We start from the raw sequence: 26,114 nt of genomic DNA on the forward strand, positions 1-26,114 counted from the left end.
GCCCTTTATTCTTCCAGTGGAGAAAAATGCCTTTAACAGGTCCCTTTCTATAGGTTAGGGAGAGTTAATAGGACCCTCGAAGAGTTTACATGGCCTCTGAGGAGGCCAACAGATCAGGAGAAGGGAAAGGGAGGATGGATTATGCTTGGGAATAATCATCAGAGACTTCTTCCAGAATCAGAAACCATTTCTCTGCTGCAAGCCAGTTTACGCGCCTAAAGTCAGCAATGTCCCTGCCTACAAGGGAGGTGCCAGACATGGCCCCTGGCTTAAAGGAGGGCTCGTCTCAGGGTGCCGAAATGTCAGGGTGTCCCAGAACAGAATGAGGTCCAGCTGCTTGTTCTCACAGTCCAATAATGAGATCCAGACTGGGAAAGAAGGGAGTTTATTGGCCAGGCGCGGTGGCTCACTTCTGTAATCCCAGCACTTTGGGAGGCCGAGGCAGGCAGACCACCTGAGGTCAGGAGTTTGAGACCAGCTTGGCCAACATTGTGAAACCCTGTCTCTACTAAAAATACAAAAATTAGTCAGCCAGATGCGGAGGCTTATGCCTGTAATCCCAGCACTTTGGGAGGCTGAGTCGGGTGCATCACGAGGTCAAGAGATGGAGACCATCCTGGCCAACATGGTGAGAACCCATCTTTACTAAAAATGCAGAAATTAGCTAGCAGGCGTTTGTCTAGTGCAGCAGGCCTAACTACTCGAGGAAGGAGCTGAGGCAGGAACTCCTTGAACCAAGGCTGAGGTTGCAGTAAAAGCTCAGATTGGCCCTGCATAGCCTGGCGACAGGCGGACTGTCTCAAAAAAAGAAAATAAAAATTAGCTGGGCCGTGGTGGTGGTGCCTGTAATCCCAGTTATAAGAAGCTGAGGCGGGAGAATGGCTGGAACCAGGGCAGGCTGCAATGAGCCAAGATCACCACTGTACTTCGGCCTGGTGACTAGAAGCACAAGACCCCTAATCTCAAAGACTAAAGAAGTTTATTTCTGCAACTGGTTACAGGGAGAAGGTCAGAGTAACTCACCAGACCAACTAAAAAAGTTAAAAGTTTTGGCCCATCACAGTGGTTCATGCCTGTAATCTCAACACTTTGGGAGGCCTAGGTGGGCAGATCACCTGAGGTCAGAAGTTCGAGACCACCCTGGCCGACATGATGAAACTCCGACTCTATTAAAACTACAAAAATTAGCTGGTAATGATGGTGGGCACCTGTAATCCCAACTACTCGGGAGCCTGAGGCAGGAGAATCGTTTGAAGTCGGGAGGCGGAGATTGCAGTGAGCTCAGATCATGCCACTATACTGCAGCCTGGGCAACAAAGTGAGACTGTCTCAAAAAAAAAAAAAAAAGTTACAAGTTTTTTTTTTTTTCCCTTTCAAAGCTTATATACATTCAAGGTCCATGCCGATATGCGGGAGTGCACCTACAAGGTGGGATGTTTCATTCAATCTATATCAAATCTTTTTTTTTTTTTTTTTTTGAGGCCAGTCACCGGCTCATCTCCCAGGCTGGAGTGCAGTGGCATGATCACGGCTCACTGCAAGCTCCGCCTCCCAGGTTCAGGCCATTCTCCTGCCTCAATCTCCTAAGTAGCTGGGACTACAGGTGCCTGCCACCACGCCACAGCTGAGTAGTTTTTATATATATTTTTTGAAGTAGGAGCCAGTTTCACCCCGGTGTCCTTGAGGATAGTCTCGTCTCCTGATCTCGTGATCCATCGCCTCAGCCCTCCCAAAGTGCTGGGATGCAAGGCGTGAAAGACTACCACATGAAGCCTATATCTAATCTTTAACTAGGATCTAGGGTCTGAAAAGCTTTCTCTAGAGTCTTGGAAAGTTTCTTAATCTTAAGTGGTTCCCTGGTACAAGGTGTATGTGTAAAAATGCTATTATTATTTGATCAGACTTTAGGACCTGAGAAAGGCCAGATGGTGTCTTAATGGGTTTGTTTTTGCATTCCAGCCCTTGTACTCAGGCACCAGTTTCTCCAGTTCTTTGATGTTTAACATATGCATTCATCAAAATTATAGTAAAGGGTTGGTGGAACCAGATTGTTCTGGCTGCTGATAGAAACCTGGACTGCCACAAAGGGGTCACTGAGCCATGGTTAAATGCCCACAAAGGGCATCTTTTCATAGGATCACTGTTAAATTGTAATCCCACGTGGCAAATCAGTGTAGTGAGACACTGGGTTGCAGCAGAGAAAAAGATTTAATCATAGGATCGCAGAACAAGGAGATGGAAAGAAACCTCAAATGTCTCCCAAACTCATCGTTTTATAAGGAACCCACTCCTGCCATAACGACCTACTTCCTTTATAATGACAATAGCACTAATCCATTCATGAGGGTGGTGCCCGCATGACCTAAACACATCTTAAAGGTTCTACCTCCCAACACCTCCATATTGGGGATCAAGTTTTCAACATATGGATTTTGGGGGACACATTCAAACCATACCAGTAGGTACACCACAGACACTTGATTGTAAGAATGATGGTCAGATGTGGCTGCCACGTATGGAAAGTTAAAATTTCTCTGCATGGGTCTTATGCACAGTAACAGCTAACAACTACAGTGAACTTGTTTGGTGCCAGGTACTATGCTAAGCACTGCACACAAATTAGCTCCTTTGAAACTCTCAGGCTGGGCGCAGTGGCTCACATCTGTAATCCCAACACTTTGGGAGGCTAAGGCAGGCGGATCACAAGGTCAAGAGATCAAGACCATCCTGTCCAACATGGTCAAACCTCATCTCTACTAAAAATACAAAAAATTAGCCAGGCATGGTGGCGCGCACCTGTAGTCCCAGCTACTCAGGAGGCTGAGGCAGGAGCATCGCTTGAACCCAGGAGGCAGAGGTTACAGTGAGCCAAGATTGCGCCACTGCACTCCAGCCTGACGACAGAGTGAGACTCCGTCACATACACAAAAAAAGAAACTGAAACTCTCAGCAACCCTCTGGTTATTATTATTCCCATGTTACGGATGAAGAAATTGAGGCCTATCAATGTTAAATAATTCCTCCAAGATCACACAGGGAGGTGACAGAGCCAAGACAGTTTCAGAGTCTGAACTATGAACCTAAACCACTATGTTATACCATCTAGCTTTACATAATGACTGCATTTGTGTTCTAACCTTTCAAAGTCAATACTCTCCAAGTTACCTTAATGACACAATAAACACATGTATTTAGAATTTTACTTCCTAGAAGTCCTCACTTTTTCAGTCCTGGGAATTAGTGACAAATATTGTATTCGTCTGTTCTTGTGCTGCTAATAAAGACATACCCAAGACTGAGTAATTTATAAAGAAAAGAGGTTTAATTGACTCATAGTTCTGCAGGGCTGGGGAGGCCTCAGGAAACTTACAATCATGGCAGATGGGAAGCAAACATGTCCTTCTTCACGTGATGGCAGGAAGGAGAAGTACTGAGTAAAAGAGGGAAAAAACCCTTTTAAAACCATCAGATCTCATGAGAACTCACTCACTGGTCACAAGAACAGCATGAGGGTAACCACCCCCATGATTAAATTACCTCCCACTGGGTCCCTCCCATGACTTGTGGGGATTATGGGAACTACAATTCAAGGTGAGATTTGGGTGGGGACATAGAGCCAAACCATATAAAGTATATTCAAATATATAAATTTTTACTTGTCTCTTCTCATCATTCCTATATTCAACAGTATATTGAAGTTCTTTAATTTCAGCGATAACACTGAGGAAAAACATTAATTCAGAGTTTCAATAATTGTTCCCTAATCTTCATTATTAATGAGGGTGGCTGTACAGGTTTCTAAATGTGAAAGAATTAAGTTGTTTCCTTGCATTTCTGGTTCAGTTAAAATAAGCATACTGCTCTCTTTTGGAACAGGATGTCTCGGGCTGTTCCTCTTCCACTCCCCTGTCCTGTTCAACTTGGTACCTTAAGAAATGACTCCCTGGAAGCTCAGCTTCATGAGTATATCAAACAAGGGAACTATCTGAAAGTGAAGAAAATTCTTAAGAAAGGTAAGCACCATATTGAGATGGCAGCTGCACCTTGGTACACATTTCTGAATAGCGTTCAGAGAAAAAGGAATGTCATAAAGCTATGAATGAGTCCTTGGGGAAATCCAGAAATTAAATATAGAAATTAGATGTTCTCTAGCAGTGCAGTCAAGAGAGGTGTTAAATTCTTATTTTGAGGATGTTTTGCTTTGTTTTGTTTTGTGCTGGGGAAGCAACCACAAGCACATCCAACTGCTACTGCTAGGCTCCTAAGGTTTCTCTGAAGTCACCCACCTTTGATTCTGCCTGATTCCTTTCCTTCAAATCTGCTCCATCCATTGAGTTCTCTGACACCTGTGGTTGACTGAGGAGACCAGTGTTCACAGCTGTCCCCTTCCTTGCTCCTTACTTCCACTTGGTGCCCTTTTTCCAGGGTTTTCTTGCTGAAGAATACAGGCAGACGTGGCTCAATGGCTGAAGCAGTCTTCAAAAGAACCAACAAACATGCCATGTGAATTTGGTCTGAGGAAACAAACCAAAGAACCAACGAACAAAAACCCATACACAAACAGAACCTTTTCTGGTGTTTGGCTCCTGATCTAGGGACCCAGACCTGCTTTTTTTTTTTTTTTTTTTTTTTTTTTTGAGATAGAATCTCACTCTGTTGCCAAATGCAGTACAGTAGCATGATCACAGCTCATTGCATCCTCGACCTCCATGGGCTCAGGTGAATCTCCTGCCTCAGCTTTCCAAATAGCTGGGACTATAGGCGTAAGCCACCATGTCTGGCTAATTTTTGTGTTTTTTGTTTGTTTGTTTCTTTGTTTGTTTTTTGTAGCGATGCTTTTGCCTTGTTGCCCAGGCTGGTCTAGAACTTCTGGGCTCAAGTGATCTGCCCATCTCAGCCTCTCAAGGTGCTAGGATTACAGGCATCAACCCAGACCTGCTATTTTCAATGTGAGCAGAGGTCCTGCTGGATCCCCCCTCTCTTTTCTTAGTATTGAAGGGGAGGCTTCTGAAACTTCTCTTTGCTGATTTGTAGAATAGTCAGGGTGACCTGGTTTTTCTCCACTTGCTTCAACAGCATTCCTGAAGATGTCCAGAAGGGTAACCCCAATTTTCCAACTATCCCACTGAATAGTTCCCTCATGAAGTTCTCATGGCTGGCACAGCGAATCCCATCTATCTGTAAACCCAGCACTTTGGGAGGCTGAGGCAGGAGAATTGCTTGAGGCCAGGAGTTCAAGACCAGTCTGAGACCAGCCTGGGCAACACTGTGAGACCCTGTCTCTACAAAAAATAAAAAAAAAAATTAATCACTAGTTGATACTACAAGCATGGTAGTGCATGCCTGTAGTCCACCACACCAGGAGGCTGAGGCGAGACCCCATCTCAACAACAAAAAAATAAGTTCTCAAACCTTTTCATGTACTACCCCTAGGGTCCATAAGTGAAGTAGCTCACACTGAGCTCAATCATTTATGTGAAAGGTCCTGGGCTTTTTTTTTTTTTCCCCTCAAAATTTTGCATTTTACTCCATAACTATCCACATATGTTTTAAAATAAAACGTTGTAAAACTCTGCTTCTCGGGCCAGGTGTGGTGACTCACACCTGTAATCCCAGCACTATGGGAGGCCAAGAGGGGTGGATCACCTGAGGTCAGGATTTGAGACCTGCCTGGCCAACATGGTGAAACCCTGTCTCTACTAAAAATAATTAGCTGGGCATGGTGGCGGGCGCCTGTAATCCCAGCTACTTGGGAGGCTGAGGCAGAAGAATCGCTTGAACTCGGGAGGCAGAGGTTGCAGTAAGCCTAGATCGCACCATTGCACTCCAGCCTGGGCAACAAGAGTGAGATTCTGTCTCAGAAAAAATAAAAAATAAAAAATAAATAAAACTCTGGGCTAGGCACAATGGCTCAAGCCTGTAATCCTAGCACTTTGGGAGGCCGAGGTGGGTGGATCACCTGAGGTCAGGAGTTTGAGACCAGCCCAGCCAACACAGTGAAACCCCGTCTCTACTAAAAATACAAAAATTAGGCCGGGTGCGCTGGCTCACGCCTGTAATCCCAGCACTTTGGGAGGCCGAGGCGGGCGGATCACAAGGTCAGGAGATTGAGACCATCCTGGCTAACACGGTGAAACCCCGTCTCTTCTAAAAATACAAAAAATCAGCCAGGTGTAGTGGCAGGCACCTGTAGTTCCAGCTACTCAGGAGGCTGAGGCAGGAGAATGGCGTGAACCTGGAAGGCGGAGCTTGCAGTGAGCCGAGAACGCGCCACTGTACTCCAGCCTGGGTGACAAAGCGAGACTCTGTCTCAAAAAAAAAAAAACCAAAACTTAACTTAGCTGGGCGTGGTGGCGGGCACCTGTAGTCCCAGCTACTCAGGAGTCTGAGGCAGGAGAATCACTTGAACCTGGGAGGTGGAGGTTGCAGTGAGCTGAGATCAAGACAGAGTGAGATTACTCTGTCTAAAAAATAAATAAAACTCTGCTTCTCACAGTGAATGGTATGGATAGACAGTCACTAGAAGTCATAGCATACCTATATTGAACATCAATTTTTTTAGTGAATATCAGAGTATTATGACATTTATTATCTCCTAGACATCTCCTGAATATTCTGCATCTTCAAATGCTTGATATTCAGTTAGAGTAAGGGATGGGGTTAACAAGTGTACCTGGATATAGAACAGGACTTCATCTGCGTCTGGGAATTCAATCTGAAGCCTCAGAGGGCAGAATAAGGGGCAGTAAGTTCTCCCACAGTCTGATAGAGGGCTTCTTAGGAGATGATCTAAATGATCACTAGATTCTTTAAAAGGTATTCACAGGGCCAGGTGTGATGACTCACTCCTGTAATCCCAGCACTTTGGGAGGCTGAGGTGGGTGGGTCACCTGCGGTCAGGAGTTTGAGACTAGCCTGGCCAACATGGTGAAACCCAGTCTCTACTAAAAATACAAAAATTAGCTGGGTGTGGTGGTGGGTGCCTGTAATTTCAGCTACTTGGGAGGCTGAGGCAGGAGAATTGCTTGAACCTGGGAGGCAGAGGTTGCAGTGAACCAAGATTGCACCATTATACTCCAGCCTGGGCAACAAGAGCAAAACTCCACCTCAAAGGAAAAAAAAAAAAAAAGAAAGAAAAAAGAGGCCAGGCGTGGTGGCTCACGGCTGTAATCCCGGCACTTCAGGAGGCTGAGGTGGGCAGATCACTTGAGGTCAGGAGTTCGAGACCAGCTGGCCAACATGTTAAAACCCTGTCTCTACTAAAAATACAAAAATTAGCTGGGCGTGGTGGCACATGCCTGTAGTCCCAGCTACTTGGGAGGCTGAGGAAGGAGAATTGCTTGAACCCGGGAGGCGGAGGTTGCAGTGAACCAAGATCATACCACTTCACTCCAACCTGGCGACAGAGCAAGACTCTGTCTCAAAAAAAGGAAAAAAAAGAAAAGAAAAAGAAAAAAGGATATTCACAGGATTAGAAAGCTGTGGCTTTCCCCATCCTTGCCAGTCTCAAGACAAGAGGCCTTTCAGACAAACCTCTGAGAGAATTGTAGTGCTTGCAGGCAGGAGAGATGAGACCTGAGTCCCAGCCTGCTATACAGTTGAAGTATGTCAGCCTACCCAAGCTGCCACCAAAGTGACATGCCAAGAAGCTGCAGTGTTCCCGGGAGTTGAGGAGGCAGGAAGACTGCTATCTGTCTCTTACTTGGAGCAGTCCTTGATGGGTGGGTGAGCATAGAAGGCTAGCAGTAATTAGTCACACTTGCACCAGCTGGTGGAACAAGTAGACTCCACAGTGGGTAGCTGAGCCATCTAAGGGGATTCTACCTATGAAGGAAGAAAGAATCCCAACAGAGAGGCTGCAGGTAGGGCTCTAGAAGGAGGGAGTTGGGTGGTGGGCAAGAAGTCAGCAGAAGAGAGCACTGGCTTGTGTGGGGTTCTGCACAGTGTGGTGGAGGCACTTGAAGGACCCACTGGCACCTTCCACAACAGGACAGGCTTTAGGATAAAGCCAGAAGCTACACAGGGCATCAGCTGAGTATGAAGGCCATTGCCTCATTTTGTTTCATTGGTTCTCCCCCTTGCCTCAGCTCTGGAGTTGCCACAAACAGCGTTGAGATCAGAGGAAGAGTGGAGAAGCAAGGAGAAGGACAGTTAACAGAGCATTGCTGCATCCTGCAGTGTAGAGGAGGGAAGAAATTGGAATTGGCTTGGGCACGGTGGCTCACGCCTGTAATCCCAGCACTTCGGGAGGCCTAGGCAGGTGGATCATTTGAGCTCAGGAGTTTGAGAACAGCCTGGCCAACATGGTGAAACTCTGTCTCTACTAAAAATACAAAACTTAGCTGGACTTGGTGGCACATGCCCGTAGTCCCAGCTACTTGGGAGGCTGAGGCAGGAGAATTGCTTGAACTTGGGAGATGGAGGTTGCAGTGAGCCAAGGTTGCACTACTGCACTCCAGCCTGGGCGACAGCAAGACTCTGTCTCAAAAAAAAGAAAAAGAAAGAAAAGAAATTGGAATTGGATGAGAGATTAAGATTTTGATTTTAGCGGAACAACAATTTTTGTGGTTTTTTTTGCCTGACCTCACGCACACGCTTCATTGGCTCTTCCTTCCCCTCCTTGATAGGCATCTCAGGCAGAATCCATTTTTTTTTCTTTTTTTTGAGACGGAGTCTCGCTCAATCGCCCAGGCTGGAGTGCAGAGGCGCAATCTCGGCTCACTGCAAGCTCCACCTCCTGGGTTCACGCCATTCTCCTGCCTCAGCCTCCCGAGTAGCTGGGACTACAGACGCCCGCCACTAAGCCCGGCTAATTTTTTTGTATTTTTAGTCGAGACAGGGTTTCACCATGTTAGCCAGGATGGTCTTGATCTCCTGAACTCGTGATCCGCCCGTCTCGGCCTCCCAAAGTGCACCCGGCTGCAGAATCTATTTTTTCTGTCACTTTAATTGTGCCGTTCCCGGCTGGGCGCAGTGGCTCACGTCTGTAATCCCAGCACTTTGGGAGGCTGAGGCAGGCGGATCACTTGAGGTTAGGAGTTCAAGACCAGCCTGACCAACATGGTGAAACCCCGTCCCTACTGCAAACACAAAAAATTAGCCAGGCGTGGTTGCAGGTGCTTGTAATCCCAGCTACTCGGGAGACTGAGGCAGGAGAATCGCTTGAATCCGGGTGGCGGAGGTGGCAGTGAGCCAAGATCTTGCCACTCTAGCCTGGGCAAAAGAGCACAATTCCGTCAGAAAAAAAAAAAAAAAAGTCCGGGTGCAGTTTCTCATGCCTGTAATCCCAGCACTTTGGAAGGCCGAGGTGGGTGGATCACCTGAGGTCAGGAGTTCAAGACCAGCTTGACAGCTTGACTAACATGGTGAAACCCCGTCTCTACAAAAATACAAGAACTAGCTGGGCTGGGTGGCATGTGCCTGTAATCCCAGCTACTTGGGAGGCCGAAGTGGAAGAAGTGCTTGAATCCAGAAGGCTGAGTTTGCAGTAAGCCGAGATCGTGCTATTGCACTCTAGCCTGGGTTACAGAGCGAGACTCCGTCTCAAAAGAACAAAAACAAAAACAGCCAAAAGTAAGAGATACCCAGGGTTTTGTGTAGGTATAAGGGGAGGGGCTTCCATTCCCTCTGGTGGCATTCCACCCTCCCGGTTCTTCAGTGTGTTCACCATCCCAGAAGCTCTCCAAACCCTATTTGTGGATTTTTATGGAGGTCTCATTATGTAGGCACGATTGATTAAATCATTGGTCATTGGTGATTAAATTCAATTTCCCACCCTGCTCCTCTCCCTAGAGGTTAATGGTAGGGTATGGTATTAAAGGTCCTAAACCTCTATCATAGCTTGGTCTTTTTGGTGACCTACCTCCATCGTGTAACACAGGTATGAATAGATTTGCATGTCCAAATGGCTGCTCTGGCTATAGGAGGCTATGAGGTAGGTGGGGGGAGAGATAAAGCACTAAGATGACTTAGGCTCCTTTTTTTTTTTTCTTTTTTTGAGACAGAGTCTTCCTCTGTCGCCCAGGCTGGTAGAGTGCAGTGGTACGATCTCGGCTCACTGCAACCTCCACCTCCTGGGTTCAAGCGATTCTCCTGCCTCAGCCTCCCTGTTAGCTGGGATTACAGCATGCATCACCACACCTGGCTAAATTTTGTGTTTTTTTAGTAGAGATGGGGTTTCACCATGTTGGCCAGGCTGGTCTCAAACTCCTGACCTCAGGTGATTCGCCTGCCTGAGCCTCCCAAAGTGCTGGGATTACAGTTGTAAGCCACTGTACCCGGCCCTAGGTTACTTTTTTTTCATTTTTGAGACAGGGTCTTACTATGTTGCCCCAGACTGGACTTGAACTCCTGGGCTTAAGTGATCCTCTCACACAGATGGGAGGACAGACTCATGTGCCACTGCAACTTTAGGCTAGGTTTTTGTTTTGAGCAACATGGTTGAAAGTGATATTATTCCCTAAAAGAGAAATATGTTTGGGAGGAAGCTGATCTAAGTCAACTTGGGTAGGCTGAATTTGAGATATCTGTGATTCACCTAAATGCAATGTCAAGTAGAAGCTGGATATCTGAGCCAGAAGCTCAGAGGAGTGATATGGACTGCACAGACATATTTTGAAACCAAGGATAGGCAAGAGGAGAAGGCCAGGAACCCTGCTGACATGTTCCTCACTGTATTTCAGACAGGCCAGCTTTATTGGGGGAGGAGTAGAATAAGAAGGAAGGGAAAACCAGGTGGTTCCCAACAGGTCAGTAGCAGGACTTGAGGGAAGGAACAATACATTCACGAATTTATCATTCATTCAGTTAGTCAGCATTTACTGGACATCTGCTGTGCCACGCAATGTGCCGGAGATACAGAGATAACTAAGACATGTTCCTGCTTTTAAAGAGCTCACAGTTTAGTAAGGGGAAGTAAATGTATTTGGAATTCCAGAGTGAGCTATGTAGAAACCTATACAAGGATGATTAAGGACACAAAATACAGAGTGGGCTGTGTTATTTGCAGAGGTCAAGGAAGACTTCCAGAAGAGGTGACATGAGCTAAGTCAGAATTTACTGGAGTGATGGTCACACCCACGTGAAGTTGGAGAAACTGCTCAGAGGAGGCCAAGGGATGGCATGGTTGGTGAGAGGTTTCCAGAAAGATTGGAGGAATAGAGAATGGAGAATGGAAGACAGATATAGAAGGGCCCAGACCAGAGATAGGACCCTGGATGAAAGTGACTGGAAAGTACTTTATAAATTCAAAATATACTAGGTGGGAGGCTGAGGCAGGAGAATTGCTTGAACATGGGAGGCACAAATTGCATTGAGCCCAGATGGTGCCATTAACATTCCAGCCTGGGCAACAAGAGCAAAACTCCATTAAAAAAAAAGAGTATATATATATATAAATATATATAAGTAAATGTATATTTATATATAAATATAAATGATATATTTATAAATAAATGTATTTATATTTCTATAATATATAAATATATTTAATATATAATATACAAATATTTTTTTTTTTTTTTTTTTTTTTTTTTTGAGACGGAGTCTCGCTCTGCCGCCCAGGCTGGAGTGCAGTGGCCGGATCTCAGCTCACTGCAAGCTTCGCCTCCCGGGTTCACGCCATTCTCCTGTCTCAGCCTCCCGAGTAGCTGGGACTACAGGCGCCCGCCACTGCGCCCGGCTAGCTTTTTGTATTTATTAGTAGAGACGGGGTTTCACCGTGTTAGCCAGGATGGTCTCGATCTCCTGACCTTGTGATCCGCCCGTCTCGGCCTCCCAAAGTGCTGGGATTACAGGCTTGAGCCACCGCGCCCGGCCCAAATATATTAAATATATTTATGTTATATTTATATATTTATTTATATTTATTTATTTATATATAAATACATATATTTATAAATATTTAAAATATTTATATATTTATTTATAGTTATATATTTATATATATATGGAACTGCTCTGAAACCAAAAGATACGTCCCAGACCTGGCCAGATTGCCCCAACATTGTCCCTTTTTCTGAAAAAAATTAAGTACAGAGCATTTGGCTGTCTGTAAAGAGAACTGTCTGTGAGGAGATTCTATTAGGAGAGGCGGTTGAATAAGATGACTGACTGCTAAGCATCTTTACAACCTGATGGTCATATTTGTGATGCTGCTATAATGCAATTAAAAGTGTGGTTGAGGCCGGGCATGGTGGCTCAAGCCTGTAATCCCAGTACTTTGGGAGGCCGAGACGGGCAGATCACGAGGTCAAGAGATCGAGACCATCCTGGCTAACACGGTGAAACCCCGTCTCTACTAAAAATACAAAAAACTAGCCGGGCGAGGTGGCAGGCGCCTGTAGTCCCAGCTGCTCGGGAGGCTGAGGCAGGAGAATGGCGTAAACCCGGGAGGCGGAGCTTGCAGTGAGCTGAGATCCGGCCACTGCACTCCAGCCCGGGCGACACAGCGAGACTCCATCTCAAAAATAAATAAATAAATAAAAGTGTGGTTGATTAGAATACTGTGCCATGTGAATGTTCATGTGACCCTGTGCTTCCTGGCATGAAATTTACAGCAGGAAGTTAAGTGACTAAAACAGTTGCACATCATCTATCTGAGATGTGTTAACTGAGGTGAAATTGAGGCTAACTTTTCCTAGAAGTAAATGGGTAGGCTTCCTCAGGGATTTAGAAGCCAGGAAGATGAGTCATTCAGACCTAACTTTGAAAGATTATATATTTATTTAATGCTTCATCAGAGAACTGAATTGATTGGAGACTAGACTTCTGAAGAAGACCCCTTCAGCTTACCAAAAAGAACAGGGACTTGATTTAGTGCCAGACAGGCTTAGGTTCCAACAGTGGTTCCTTCAGGAGTGTGACAGATGCTATACCCAGCATCTGTGAAAGGAGAAATAATCACCTATTCTCCTTCAGTTGTTTAAAGGATTAAATGAGATAAAGGATTAAAACATCTATCACCACTGGGTGCGGTGACTCACGCCTGTAATCGCAGTACTTTGGGAGGCCAAGGTGGGCGGATCACGAGGTGAGGAGATCAAGACCATCCTGGCTAACACGGTGAAACCCCGTCTCTACTAAAAATACAAAAAAATTAGCCTGGCGTTGTGGCAGGAGCCTGTAGTCCCAGCTACTCGGGAGGTTGAGGCAGGAGAATGGCGTGAACCCAGGAGGCAGAACTTGCAGTGAGCCGAGATCATGCCACTGCACTCCAGCCTGGGCTACAGAGCGAGACTCCGTCTCAAAAAACAACAACAACAACAACAACAACAAAAACATCACTTGGCTGGGCGCAGTGGCTTACGCCTGTAATCCCAGCACTTTGGGAGGCCGAGGCAGGCGGATCGATCACAAAGTCAGGAGTTGCAGACCAGCCTGGCCAACATGGAGAAACCCTAAAAATACAAAAATTAGCTGGGTGTGGTGGTGCATACCTATAATCCCAGCTATTCGGGAGGCCAAGGCAGGAGAATCACTTGAACCTGGGAATGGGAGGTTGCAACGAGCAGAGATCAAGCTGCTGCACTCCAGCCTGGAGAGAATGAGACTCCATCTCAAAAATAAAAATAATAATAATAATAAATAAAAGAGAAAGAAAGAAAAGAATGGCTACTCCATAGGCACAGCTGCCTGGTTGGCTACTTTTTTTTTTTTTTTTTTGAGATGGAATTTCGCTCTTGTTGCCCAGGCTGGAGTACAGTGGTCAATCTCGGCTCACCGCAACCTCCGACTCCCAGGTTCAAGCAATTCTCCTGCCTCAGTCACCCGAGTAACTGGGATTACAGGCATGTGCCACTATGCCTGGCTAATTTTGTATTTTTAGTGGAGACGGTGTTTCTCCATATTGTTCAGGCTGGTCTCGAACTCCCCACCTTAGGTGATCTTCCCGCCTCGGCCTCCCAAAGTGCTGGAATTATAGGCGTAAGCTACCACTCCCAGCCACCTGATTGGCTACTTTTTAATCGTTCAAGTCTTGGCTTAAATAACCTTTGAGTGGTTAGGGAAACCCTCTCCTTCCCTAACCTTTCAAATCTAAAGTAACCACCGATAGGCAGGGTATGGTGGCTCATGCCTGTAATCCCAGCACTTTGGGAGGCTGAGGCTGGTGGATCAGTTGAGCTGAGAAGGTCGAGACAAGCCTGGGCAACGCGGTGAAACCTTGTCTCTACAAAAAATACAAAAATTTTCGGGACTTGGTGGCTCACACCTGTAGCCCCAGCTACTCAAGAGGCTGAGGTGGGAGGATGGCTTGAGCCCAGGAGGCAGAGTTTGCAGTGAGCTGAGATTGAACCACTGTACTGCAGCCTGGGTGTCAGAGCAAGACCGTCTCAATAAATAAATAAATAAATAGCCACCAAGTCTCTCTGTTTCAACAATGTTATAATTATCTACATGCCTCATTATTTATCATTCACTTATGCATTTGTTTCTCTTTCTCACACACAGAAACACAGACATACACACTAGCAGGTAAGCTCTGTGTGTGAGTAGGAGCCTTTACTTATTTTATTCCGTCGCTATATGCCCCATTCCTAGAAATAGTGCTTAGCACATAGAAAAACTGGATAGTGACTAAGATAATAAGCTCCGGCACCTGACCTACCAGCTCTGTTTCAAAGCTGTGTGACCTTAGGCAAGTTACCTAATCTTTCTGTGTGTCAGTTTATCCATCTATAAGGCTGGGATGATTACTGATAGTATTTGTCTCATATGACACTGGGAACATGGCACGACCTCAATAAATAGTAGCTAATACCATTTTTTTTTTGTTTTTTTGAGATAGAGTCTCGCTGTGTCACCCAGGCCGGAATGCAGTGGCTAAATCTGGGCTCACTGCAACCTCCATCTCCTGGGTTCAAGTGTTTCTCGTGCTTCAGCCTCCCTAGTAGCTGGGAGTACAGGCAAGTGCCATCATACCTGGCTACTTTTTGTATTTTTAGTAGAGACAGAGTTTCACCATGTTGGCCAGGCTGGTCTCAAACTCCTGACCTCAGGTGATCCACCCGCCTTGGCCTGCCAAAATGCTGGGATTACGGGAGTGAGCCACCATGACCGGTCAGTAGCTATTACCATTATATGCACCAGCATTCGAGTGTTTGTTCGGGGAAGAAATAACGTCAAATTCACCAAACATCTTTATCTTAAAAATTTAAGAAGTGTGAACTGGTAGTGCAAATATGTGGCATAAGAACCAGAGCTCTTTTTCTTAAACGCTGGGTCTCAGTCACCCTGTTCCCTTTCCTGCCACAGTCATGGTGACCTCCCTAGCCTTTGAAAGTCAAACCCTTAGGATAGTTGTGAGCAACTGCTCACAATTACCGGATCCAGCCTGATTCTAGCAGAGGCAAAGGCTGCCCTTTCCTTAAATTGTCTGGGACCAGGCACCTTTACCAGAACCGTGGAACCTAGCTGCATGTTGTGACTGGCCCTCATTCAGTATTATGTTATTTATTTATTTAATTAATTCATTTTTTGAGACGGAGTCTCGCTCTGTCGCCCAGGCTGGAGTGCAGTAGCGCAATCTCAGCTCACTGCAAGCTCCGCCTCCCGGGTTCACACCATTCTCCTGCCTCAGCCTCCCGAGTAGCTGGGACTACAGACGTCCGCCACCGTGCCTGCTAAATTTTTTTGTATTTTTAGTAGAGACGGGGTTTCACCGTGTTAGCCAGGATGGTCTCGATCTTCTGACCTTGTGATCCGCCCGCCTTGGCCTCCCAAAGTGCTGGGATTACAGGCGTGAGCCACTGCGCCCTGCAGTATTATGTTATTTAAACGTAGCCGTTTAGATGTTTATGATTAAGCCATTTTTTAAAATTACATTTCCACTTAAAACAGTAAATGCGTTAAGTGATAGTATTCGAAAAGACTGTATGGCAGAGCTGGGTTTTTTTTCCCCCTAGTGGAACCGAAAGGGGGAAATCTATAATAACTAGCCATCAGGTAAAAGTGTGCGGCCGCAATAGACCCAGCAGAGGCGGCCGATAGATGGTTAAGACTATACTTTTAGGAATCATTTCTATAGCTTGCCACTAGAGAAGCTTTTCTGGACGTGTGGAGCACTGGCAACTGCGAGGAGACGCAGTGTTCTCTCCTGAGCCTGAAACCTGCAGTTGGTGTTGCTTTGCTGCAGCTACTGTTTGCCATTGATGGATGATTCTTCTTTTCCTCTGAGAGAGCAAGCGGGAGAGGACGCAGTCTGAGTGGTTTCTCTTGTTCTTCCGCTTAATGGAGGAGGAAGCTGCTTCACGCAGTTGTCATTTCTAGTATTTCTGTGCTTATGTTAATTATTGCTTTACGGGTCTTCTTTTATTTTCTTTTCTTTCTTTTCTTGAGATGGAGTCTTTCTTTGTCGTCCAGACTGGAATGCATTGGCCCTATCTTGCCTCACTGCACTCTCCACTTCCCAGGTTCAAGTAATTTTCCTGCCTCAGCTTCCCGAGTAGCTGGGATTACAGGCGCCACCACAACGCTCGGTTAGTTTCTGTACTTTTAGTAGAGAGGGGGTTTCACCAAGTTGGTCAGGGTGGTCACGAATTCGTGACCTCAAGTGTTCCACCTGCTTCAGCCTCCGAAAGTGCTAGGACGACAGGCGTGAGCCACCACGCACGGCCAATTTTGTGTTTAACGAGGTGATTTGGTTGTCAAATAGCAGCCTGCGTTTTGGTGTTGGGGATAGGATTTATGTAGTTTTGCTCTCCACCTAATGTCAATACGTATCTGACCTATTTTTCAAGCATTTGCCATGTTCTGCTTTTTGAGCAATGGGAGTTGGAGCCTACATTCTGAGTTACTTAGGAAAGCAGTTGGAAGTGGTTTTAAATGTACTTTTAATATTTTCTTGCCAGGTACGGTGACTCATGCCTGTAATCCCATCACTTTAGGAGGTGGAGGTGGGAGGATCGCTTGAGGCCAGGAGTTTGAGACCAGCCTGGGCAATCTAGCCAGACCCTATGTCTACAAAAAAATTGTAAAAGTAGGCCAGAGTGGCGGCGACTGCCTGTAGTCCCAGCTACTCAAGAGGCTTCAATGGGAGGATGGCTTGAGCTTCTGGGAGTTCAAGGCTTCAGTGAGCCCTGATGGCACCACTGTTCTGCAGCCTGGGCAACAGAATGAGACCCTGCCTGAAAACAAAAGTTTTCTTAATCACTTAAATATTTTTTTCCCCTTCAGTACCATACTTATTTCTCTTGTTTCTTTAGTAAAATGGAGTTTAAAATTAACCTGTTGGTGTTCTGGTTTTCATTTTCTGTCTTTCTTTCTCTCTCTCTCTCTCTCTCTCCCCCCGCCCCCTTTCCTTCCTTCCTTCCTTCTTTTTTTTTTTTGAGATGGAGTCTCAGTCTGTCACCCAGGCTGGAGTGCAGTGGCATGATCTCAGCTCACCGCAACCTCCACCTCCTGGGTTAAAACGATTCTCGACCGGGCGTGGTGGCTTATACCTGTAATCCCAGCACTTTGGGAGGCCGAGGCGGGCGGATCACCTGAGTTCAGGAGTTGGAGACCAGCCTGGACAACATGGTGAAACCCTGTCTGTACCAAAAATACGAAAATTAGCTGGGCATGGTGGCACACGCCTGTAATTCCAGCTAATCAGGAGGCTGAGGCAGGAGAATTGCTTGAACCCGGGAGGCAGAGGTTGCAGTGAGCAAAGATAGTGCCAAAGCACTCCAGCTTGGGTGACAGCGTGACTCCGTCACAAAAAAAAAAAGTGATTCTCCTGCCTCAGCCTTCCAAGTAGCTGGGACTACAGGCGCGCGCCACAAGCCCGGCTAATTTTTGGTACTTTTAGCAGAGATGGGATTTTGCCATTTTGTCCAGGCTGGTCTCGAACTCCTGATGTCAGGTGATCCACCAACCTTGGCCTCCCAAAGTGTTGGGATTACAGGCATGTGCCACCGCACCTGCCCTCTTTTTCTTTTTTCTCACTTTCTCACTTTCTTTCTTTCTATCATGTATGTATGTATATATTTTGACACAGGGTCTCTCTCTGTAGCCCGGGCTGGAGTGCAGTGGCACGATCTCAGCTCACTGCAACCTCTGCCTCCCGGGTTCAAGGGATTTTCCTGCCTCAGCCTCCCAAGTAGCTGGGATTATAAGCGCCCACCACCATGCCTGGGTAATTTTTATATTTTTAGTAGAGTTGGGGTTTTGCCATGTTGGCCAGGCTGGTCTCGAACTCCTAGGCCCAAGTGATCCGCCCACCTCGACCTCCCAAACTTTTGGGATTACAGGCGTTAGCCACCATTCCTGGCCTCAATACAACACTTTTGACACAAGATATATGGGGGTTGTTTCCCCACATATGAGGCAGTTCTCCAGCAGACACCGTGCCTGGCCCTCTTTTTTCATTTTCCTTCTTTTTTTTTGTTTTGTTTTGTTTAGTTTTTCAGACAGGGTCTCCTGTCTTCCAGGGTGGATTGCAGTGGTTGCATTCTCAGCTCACTGCAGCTTTGCGCTTCTGGGCTCAAGAGATCCTCTTGGGCTGGGTGTGGTGGCTTATGTCGGTAGTCCTAGCACTTTGGGAGGCCAAGGCAGGCAGATCACCTGAGGTCAGGAGTTCAAGACCAACCTGGCCAACATGGCAAAACACCATCTCTACTAAAATTACAAAAATTAGCTGGGCATGGTGGCACATGCTTGGAATCCCAGCTACTGGAGAGGCTGGGAAGCCAAGATCAGGCCACTGTACTCCAGCCTGGGCGACAGAGCAAGATTCCCTCAAAAAAAAAAAAAAAAAAAAAAGATCCTCTTGCCTTAGTCTCCTGGGTAGGTGGGACTACAGGCTTGTGCCACAATGCCTGGCTATTTTTAAAACTTTTTTGTTGCCCGGCTGGGTGTGGTGGCTCACGCCTGTAATCACAGCACTTTGGAAGGCCGAGGCGGGCAGATCACAAGGTCAGGAGATCAAGACCATCCTGCCTAACACGGTAAAACCCTGTCTCTACTAAAAACATAAAAAATTAGCCGGGGGCGTGGTGGTGGGCGCCTGTAGTCCCAGCTACTCAGGGTGCTGAGGCAGGAGAATGGCGTGAACCCAGGAGGTGGAGCTTGCAGTGAGCCGAGATAGTGCCACTGCGCTTCACTGCTCTAGAGACTCTGTCTCAAAAAAAAAAAATTTTTTTTTTTTGCCCAACCTGGGCAACACAGCAAAACCCAGTGTCTTTAAAAAAAAAAAAAAAAGAAAGGCCAGCTGTGGCTCAAGCCTGTAATCCCAGCACTTTGGGAGGCCGAGACGGATGGATCACGAGGTCAGGAGATCGAGACCATGCCATAACACGGTGGAAACCCCGTTTCTACTAAAAATACAAAAAATTAGCTGGGCGAGGTGGCGGGCGCCTGTAGTCCCAGCTACTGGGGAGGCTGAGGCAGGAGAATGGCGTGAACCCAGGAGGCGGAGCTTGCAGTGAGCTGAGATCCGGCCACTGCACTCCAGCCTGGGCGACAGAGTGAGACTCCATCGCAAAAAAAAAAAAAATTATCAGGTTCCTCCCATTTTCATTTATCCCTCTGGGTTCATGATATTTAAGAAAACTCCAAAAGAAACATTTTCTCCTCAGGAAATGTCTACACCACTCTTCCATAGATGGCCCTTCCTTAAATTTTTTTCTACTAAAAATGTTTTTACTACAAAAGTAGTATTGTAGCAGGACAAGCTGCAGACAAAACCCCTCAGACAACAAGTTAAAGAAGGAAGGGCTTTATTTGGCCGGGAGCTTCGGCAAGACACATATCTCAAAAAACCGAGCTTCCCGAGTGAGCAATTCCTGTCCCTTTTAAGGGCTTACAACTCTAAGGGGGTCTGCAGGAGAGGGTCGTGATCAATTGAGCAAGCAGCGGGCATGTGACTGGGGGCTGCATGCGCTGGTAATCAGAACGGAACAGAACAGGACAGGGATTTTCACAATGCTTTTCCATACAATGTCTGGAATCTATAGATAACATAACGGGTTAGGTCAAGGGTCGATCTTTAACCAGACCCAGGGCGCGGCGCCGGGCCGTCTGCCTGTGGATTTCATTTCTGCCTTGTAGTTTTTACTTTTTCTTTCTTCGAAGGCAGAAATTGGGCATAAGACAATATGAGGGGTCGTCTCCTCCCTTGGTATGAGGTTACTTAATAGTGGAATCCACCAAAGAGATGTGTGTGTGTGTGTTTTGAGATGGAGTTTTGAGCCCAGGCTGGAGTGCAATGGCACGATCTCAGCTCACCGCAACATCTGCCTCCCAGGTTCAAGTGATTCTCTTGCCTCAGCCTCCCAAGTAGCTGGGATTACAGGCATGTGCCACCATGCCCGGCTAATTTTGTATTTTTAGTAGAGATGGGGTTTCTCTATGTTGGTCAGGTTAGTCTTGAACTCCTGACCTCGGGTGATCCTCCCACCTTGGCCTCCCAAAGTGCTGCAATTACAGGCAGGAGCCACCACGCCAAGTCAAGAGATATATGTTTTAAAGTTGCTAATCTGCCTTTATAAAAGTGGTGTTATGATATACACATTTTGTAACTAATTTTTTTTCCCATTTAACAGTGCATCCTGTCTATCTCTAAACTAACTGATATAGATTTAAGTCATTCATTTTCATAGCTGCTTTTTTTTTGTATTTTTAGTAGAGATGGAGTTTCACCATGTTGGCCAGGCTGGTCTCGAACTGACGTCAAGTGATCTGCCCGCCTTGGCCTCCCAAAGTGCTGGGATTATAGGTGTGGGCCACTGCACCCAGCTTAATTTTTTCATCTGTATATACCATAATGTACTCATCTGTACCCCTACAGATATTTATTTAATTTTTTTGGTTTTCCATAAGTTATTGGGGTATAGGTGGCATTTGTTTACATAAGTTCTTATTTATTTATTTGAGATGGAGTTTCGCTCTTTTTGCCCAGGCTGGAGTGCAATGGCGTGATCTTGGCTCACCGCAGCCTCCACCTACCAGGTTCAAGTGATTCTCCTGCCTCAGCCTCCCGAGTACCTGTGATTACGGGCGCCCACCACCATGCCTAGATAATTTTTTATGTATTTTTAGTAGAGACGGGGTTTCTCCATGTTGGTCAGGCTGGTCTCGAACTCCCGACCTCAGGTGATCTACCTGCCTTGGCCTCCCAAAGTGCTGGGATCACAGGCGTGAGCCACTGTGCCTGGCCAACATGAGTAAGTTCTTTAGTGGTGACTTGTGAGATTTTGGTGCACCCATCACCCGAGCAGTATACACTGGCACCTTATTTGTAGTCTTTTATCTCTTGCCCACCTCCCACCCTTCCCCTCAGCTCCCCAAGCAAGATCATTATATCATTGTCATGCCTTTGCGTCCTCATAGCTTAGCTCCCACATATCAGTGAGAACATAAAATGTTTGATTTTCCATTCCTGAGTTACTTCAATTAGAATAATAGTCTCCAGGCCAGTTGCAGTGGCTCATGCCTGTAATCCCAGCACTTTGGGAGGCCAAGGCGGGAGGATCACTTGAGGTCAGGAGTTTGAGACCAGCCTGACCAACATGGAGAAACCCTGTCTCTACTAAAAATACAAAAAATTAGCCAGGCATCGTGGCGCATGCCACCGCAACTCCAGGCCAGTTGCGGTGGCTCATGCCTGTAATCCCAGCCACTCGGGAGGCTGAGGCAGGAGAATCGCTTGAACCTGGGAGGTGGAGGTTGTGGTGAGCCAAGATTACGCCATTGCACTGCAGCCTGGGTAACAAGAGTGAAACTCCGTCTCAAAAAAAAAAAAAAAGAATTACAGTTTCCAGTCTCATCCAGTTTCCTGCAAATGCCATTAATTCATTCCTTTTTATGGCTGAGTAGTATTCTAATGTATAAATACACCACAGTTTCTTTATCCACTCGTTGATTGATGGGCATTTGGGTTTGTTCCATGATTTTGCGATTGTGAATTGTGCTATTTTGCATTAAAAATTTTTTTAAATTTGTTGTAGTAGAGACAAGGTCTCACTGTATTGCCCAGACTGGTCTCGAACTACTGGGCTCAAGCAGTTGTCCCGGGTTTGCCTCCCAAAGTGCTGGGATTACAAGTATGAGATAGCATGTCCAGCCTATTTTTGCAGTTTTTAATAATCAGAAACAATGCTTTGATAAAATACCTTGTAATATATCTTTACAGGCCAGGCACAGTGGCTCACGTCTGTAATCCCAGCACTTTGGGAGGCTGAGGCAGGCAGATCACGAGGTCAGGAGTTCGAGATCATCCTGACCAACATAGTGAAACCCCGACTCTACTAAAAATACAAAAATTAGCCGGGTGTGGTGGCAGGTGCCTGGAATCCCAGCCACTCAGGAGACTGAGGCAGGAGAATTGCTTGAACCTGGGAGGCAGAAGTCACAGTGAGCCAAGATTGCACCACTGCACTCCAGCCTGGGCAACACAGCAAGACTCCGTCTCAAAAAAAAAAAAAAGCAGTAGGTTGTAAACCTATACTTCTTATGATTGACTATACATCGGGTGTTCCCACAACCCACTCCCCAGGTTTGATTAATTTGCTAGAGTGGCTCATAGAACTCAGGGAAACACTTTACTTAGGTTTATCCATTTATTGTAAAGATATCACAAAAGATACAGATGAGCAACTGAATGGAAATGATGTCTAAGGCAAGGCATGTGGGAAAAGGCTTGGAGATTCCATGCCTTCCCTGGCCCACCCTCCCCGAACCTCTCCATGTTCAGCTGTTCAGAAGCGTCCCAACTGAGTCCTTTTGGGTGTTTTGTTTGTTTGTTTGTTTGTTTGTTTGTTTTTGAGACGGAGTCTCGCTCTGTCGCCCAGGCTGGAGTGCAGTGGCCGGATCTCAGCTCACTGCAAGCTCTGCCTCCCGGGTTCACGCCATTCTCCTGCCTCAGCCTCCCGAGTAGCTGGGACTACAGGCGCCCACCACCTCGCCCAGCTAGTTTTTTGTATTTTTTTAGTAGAGACGGGGTTTCACCGTGTTAGCCAGGATGGTCTCGATCTCCTGACCTCGTGATCCGCCCATCTCGGCCTCCCAAAGTGCTGGGATTACAGGCTTGAGCCACCGCGCCCGGCCCCTTTTGGGTTTTTATGGAAACTTCATTACGTAGGCATGGTAGATTAAATCACTAGCCATTGGTGATCAATTTAACCTTCAGCCCCTCTCCCCTCCCCAAAGGTTGGGGGGCAGGGCTAAGAGTCCCAACCCTCTCATCATGCTTTGGTCTTTCCAGTGACCAGCTGTCATCCTGATGCCATCTGGATGGGCCCAGTCACTAGCTACAGTCAGCATCAGCATACAAAAGATACTCATCATTCCAGAGGTTCAAAGAGTTTTAGAAGCTCCATATCAGGAAACAGGCATGAAGACCAAATATATATTTCTTGGGTTTTTTTTTGGTTGTTTGTTTGTTTGTTTGTTTGTTTTTTTGAGACAGAGTCTCACTCTGTCACCTAGGCTGGAGTGCAATGGCACACTCACTGCAACCTCTGCCTCCTGGGCTTCAAGCAATTCTCATGACTCAGCCTCCCAAGTAGCTAGGATTACAGGCGCCCACCATCATGCCCAACTAATTTTTGTATTTTTAGTAGAGACGGGGTTTCACCATGTTCGCCAGACTGGTCTCGAACTCCTGACCTCAAGTGATCTATGTGCTTCTGCCTCCCAAAGTATTGGGATTACAGGCGTGAGCCACCATGCCCAGCCCCAAATAAATCTTTTTTTTTTTTTTTTTTTTTTTTGAGACAGAGTCTCGCTCTGTCACCCAGGCTGGAGTGTACTGGCATGATCTCAGCTCACTGCAACCTCTGCTTCCCCAGTTCAAGCAATTCTCCTGCCTCAGCCTCCCAAGTAGCTGGGACTACAGGCGCATGCCACCATGCCCCGCTAATTTATGTAATTTACTGGTAGATACGGGGTTTCACCATATTGGTCAGGCTGGTCTCCAACTCCTGACCGCAGGTGATCCACCTGCCTCGGCCTCCCAAAGTGCTGGGATGACAGGCATGAGCCACTGCACCCGGCCCCAAATGTATGTTGCACAATATCACAGAGACAGTGGTATAGTGCATGCACTTTAGAACCAGACTGGTTTGTGACCTCTGGCAAATTGATCTCTCTCCATTTCTCCATCTACAAAATAGTGATAATAATAGTTTCTTCTTCCTGTTGTAGAGTTGTGAGGATTAAGTGAATTAAAAGAATGATGACTGGCATACATTATTGTTAATACCAGATATTACCTCGTAGGAGGCCCAGAGGTTAGGTGACTGACCCATCTCGAGGCCCTGGGCTAATGAGGGTGGTATTAGGATGTCAACATTTGAATCCAGGTCTTTTAACCTTTTTGGTCAGTCTTTGTCATAGCTGCCTCTGGTCACTTCTTGTGGGACTGTTTTTAGTTACCTTTACAGCAGCCACAACATGGGTACAATGCTGGCCTAAAATAATTATTTGTTGAATGAATAAGTGTTATTTTTTATTAGGAAATCTCCAAAGGGCATGTTTGCTTAAGTTGTAGGGACAGAGGTTTTCACCTATTTTTCTTTCCAGCCACCTGTATCCCCTCAAGATTTGTTGCTCAGTGCCTTCCCCTAAGTGTTGTCTGATCCTTAGAGAAGCCCTTGGAGGGCTGGGCGCGGTGGCTCACGCCTGTCATTCCAGCACTTTCGGAGGCCAAGGCAGGTGGATCTTTTGATGTCAGGAGTTTGCGACCAGCCTGGCCAACATGGTAAAACCCCATATCTACTAAAAATACAAAAATTAGCTGGGCATGGTGGTACGTGCCTGTAATCGCAGCTATTCGGGAGGCTGAGGCAGGTGAATCACTTGAATCTGGGAGGCAGAGGATGCAGTGGGCCAAGATCATGCCACTGCACTCTAGCATGGGCTACAGAGGGAGACTCTGTCTCAAAAAAAAAAAAAAAAAAAGAGAGAAGCCCTTGGAGGCCTTGGTTGATTTAATTTTTTTGCCTCCTGAGCCCCAGGAGGGGCTTCCCTGGACTGTAATTTCTTCTTGTCAATAACTATAACTTCTTGTCAGCCTGCTTCCCTTGACTGTAATTTCTTCTTGTCAATAACTATAAATAGTTTCAGATTTGATAAATTAGACTGCTACAGGTGTGTGGATGAGATTCTTGGGGTCATAGATGAATGATGGTTTATAACTCATAGCAATAGCAGTAGCCAGAATATCAGTATTTTTTCCTTTTAACCTTTTTTTTTTTTTTTGAGACAGAGTTTTGCTTTGTCAACCTAGGCTGGAGTGCAATGTTGAGATCTCAGCTCACTGCAACTTCCACCTTCTGGGTTCCAGCAATTCTCCTCCCTCAGCCTCCTGAGTAGCTGGTATTACAGGCGTCCGCCACCATGCCCAGCTACTTTTTGTAGTTTTCGTAAAGGCGGAGTTTTACCATGTTGGCCAGGCTGGTCTCGAACTTCTGATCTCAGGTGATCCGCCTGCCTCGGTCTCCCAAAGTGTTGGGATTACAGGCGTGAGCCACCGTGCCCGGCTGGAGACATTGTTTTTATTATACTGGATGGTAAGCATGTATTCAATTTGCTATGAATGTAGATACTATCTGTCTTCCAAAGTTCATTATACAAATATCTTCAAAGAGGTGCCCTGAACAGGTTAGTGCCTTGCCCCCGTAACACGCATAACTGAGAGATCCATGCAGAATTGTCCTTTTTCTATTCTCTGCTGCTCTTCTCTACTCTTAGGCTGGCTTGTGTTGGGCAGATAAGTGAACAAGGCACTGAAGATAGGGGAGATACACTGGGCAGTTCCTACCCTCTAGTGTAGGAAAGACAGTCTGGTAGAGGACACAAACATACCACAAATTTTTGTAACACAGCAAGTCCTGAGCAGTAAGACATGTGAACCCCTCTAGTAATGCTCTCACCATGAACACTGTTTCTTTTTCTATTTTTCTTTTATTTGAGACAGGTTCTCACTCTTGCCCAGGTTGGAGTGCAGTAGCACGATCTCAGCTCACTGCAACCTCCACCTCCTGCCTCAGCCTCCCGAGTAGCTGGCATTACAGGCACGTGCCACCAAGCCCGGCTAATTTTTGTGTATTTTTGTATTTTTATTAGAGACAGGGTTTCACCATGTTGGCCAGGCTGGTCTTGAACTCTTCGCCTCAAGTGATCCACCCACCTCA

The 26,114-nt window shown here is 46.3% G+C and overlaps 1 protein-coding gene and 1 non-coding gene across 4 annotated transcripts in view; both read left to right on the plus strand.

Annotated features, from left to right (window-relative positions):
- Nucleotides 1–26,114, plus strand: part of TEX14 (testis expressed 14, intercellular bridge forming factor) — a 142,966-nt gene that overhangs the window by 36,693 nt on the left and 80,159 nt on the right. For all 3 annotated transcript variants that reach the window (XM_021929097.2, XM_021929105.2, XM_021929098.2), the window contains exon 2: nucleotides 3,877–4,013. In XM_021929097.2, the coding sequence (XP_021784789.2) occupies nucleotides 3,878–4,013 (136 nt within the window). In that variant the 5' untranslated portion in view covers nucleotide 3,877. The remainder of the gene's footprint in view (nucleotides 1–3,876; nucleotides 4,014–26,114) is intronic.
- Nucleotides 15,994–16,207, plus strand: LOC116271185. Its single transcript, XR_004179613.1, has one exon. It is a non-coding gene; the product is annotated as a small nucleolar RNA U3 (small nucleolar RNA).

The sequence above is a fragment of the Papio anubis genome, chromosome 17 (genome assembly GCF_008728515.1).
Source record: "Papio anubis isolate 15944 chromosome 17, Panubis1.0, whole genome shotgun sequence".
Taxonomy (NCBI): domain Eukaryota; kingdom Metazoa; phylum Chordata; class Mammalia; order Primates; family Cercopithecidae; genus Papio; species Papio anubis.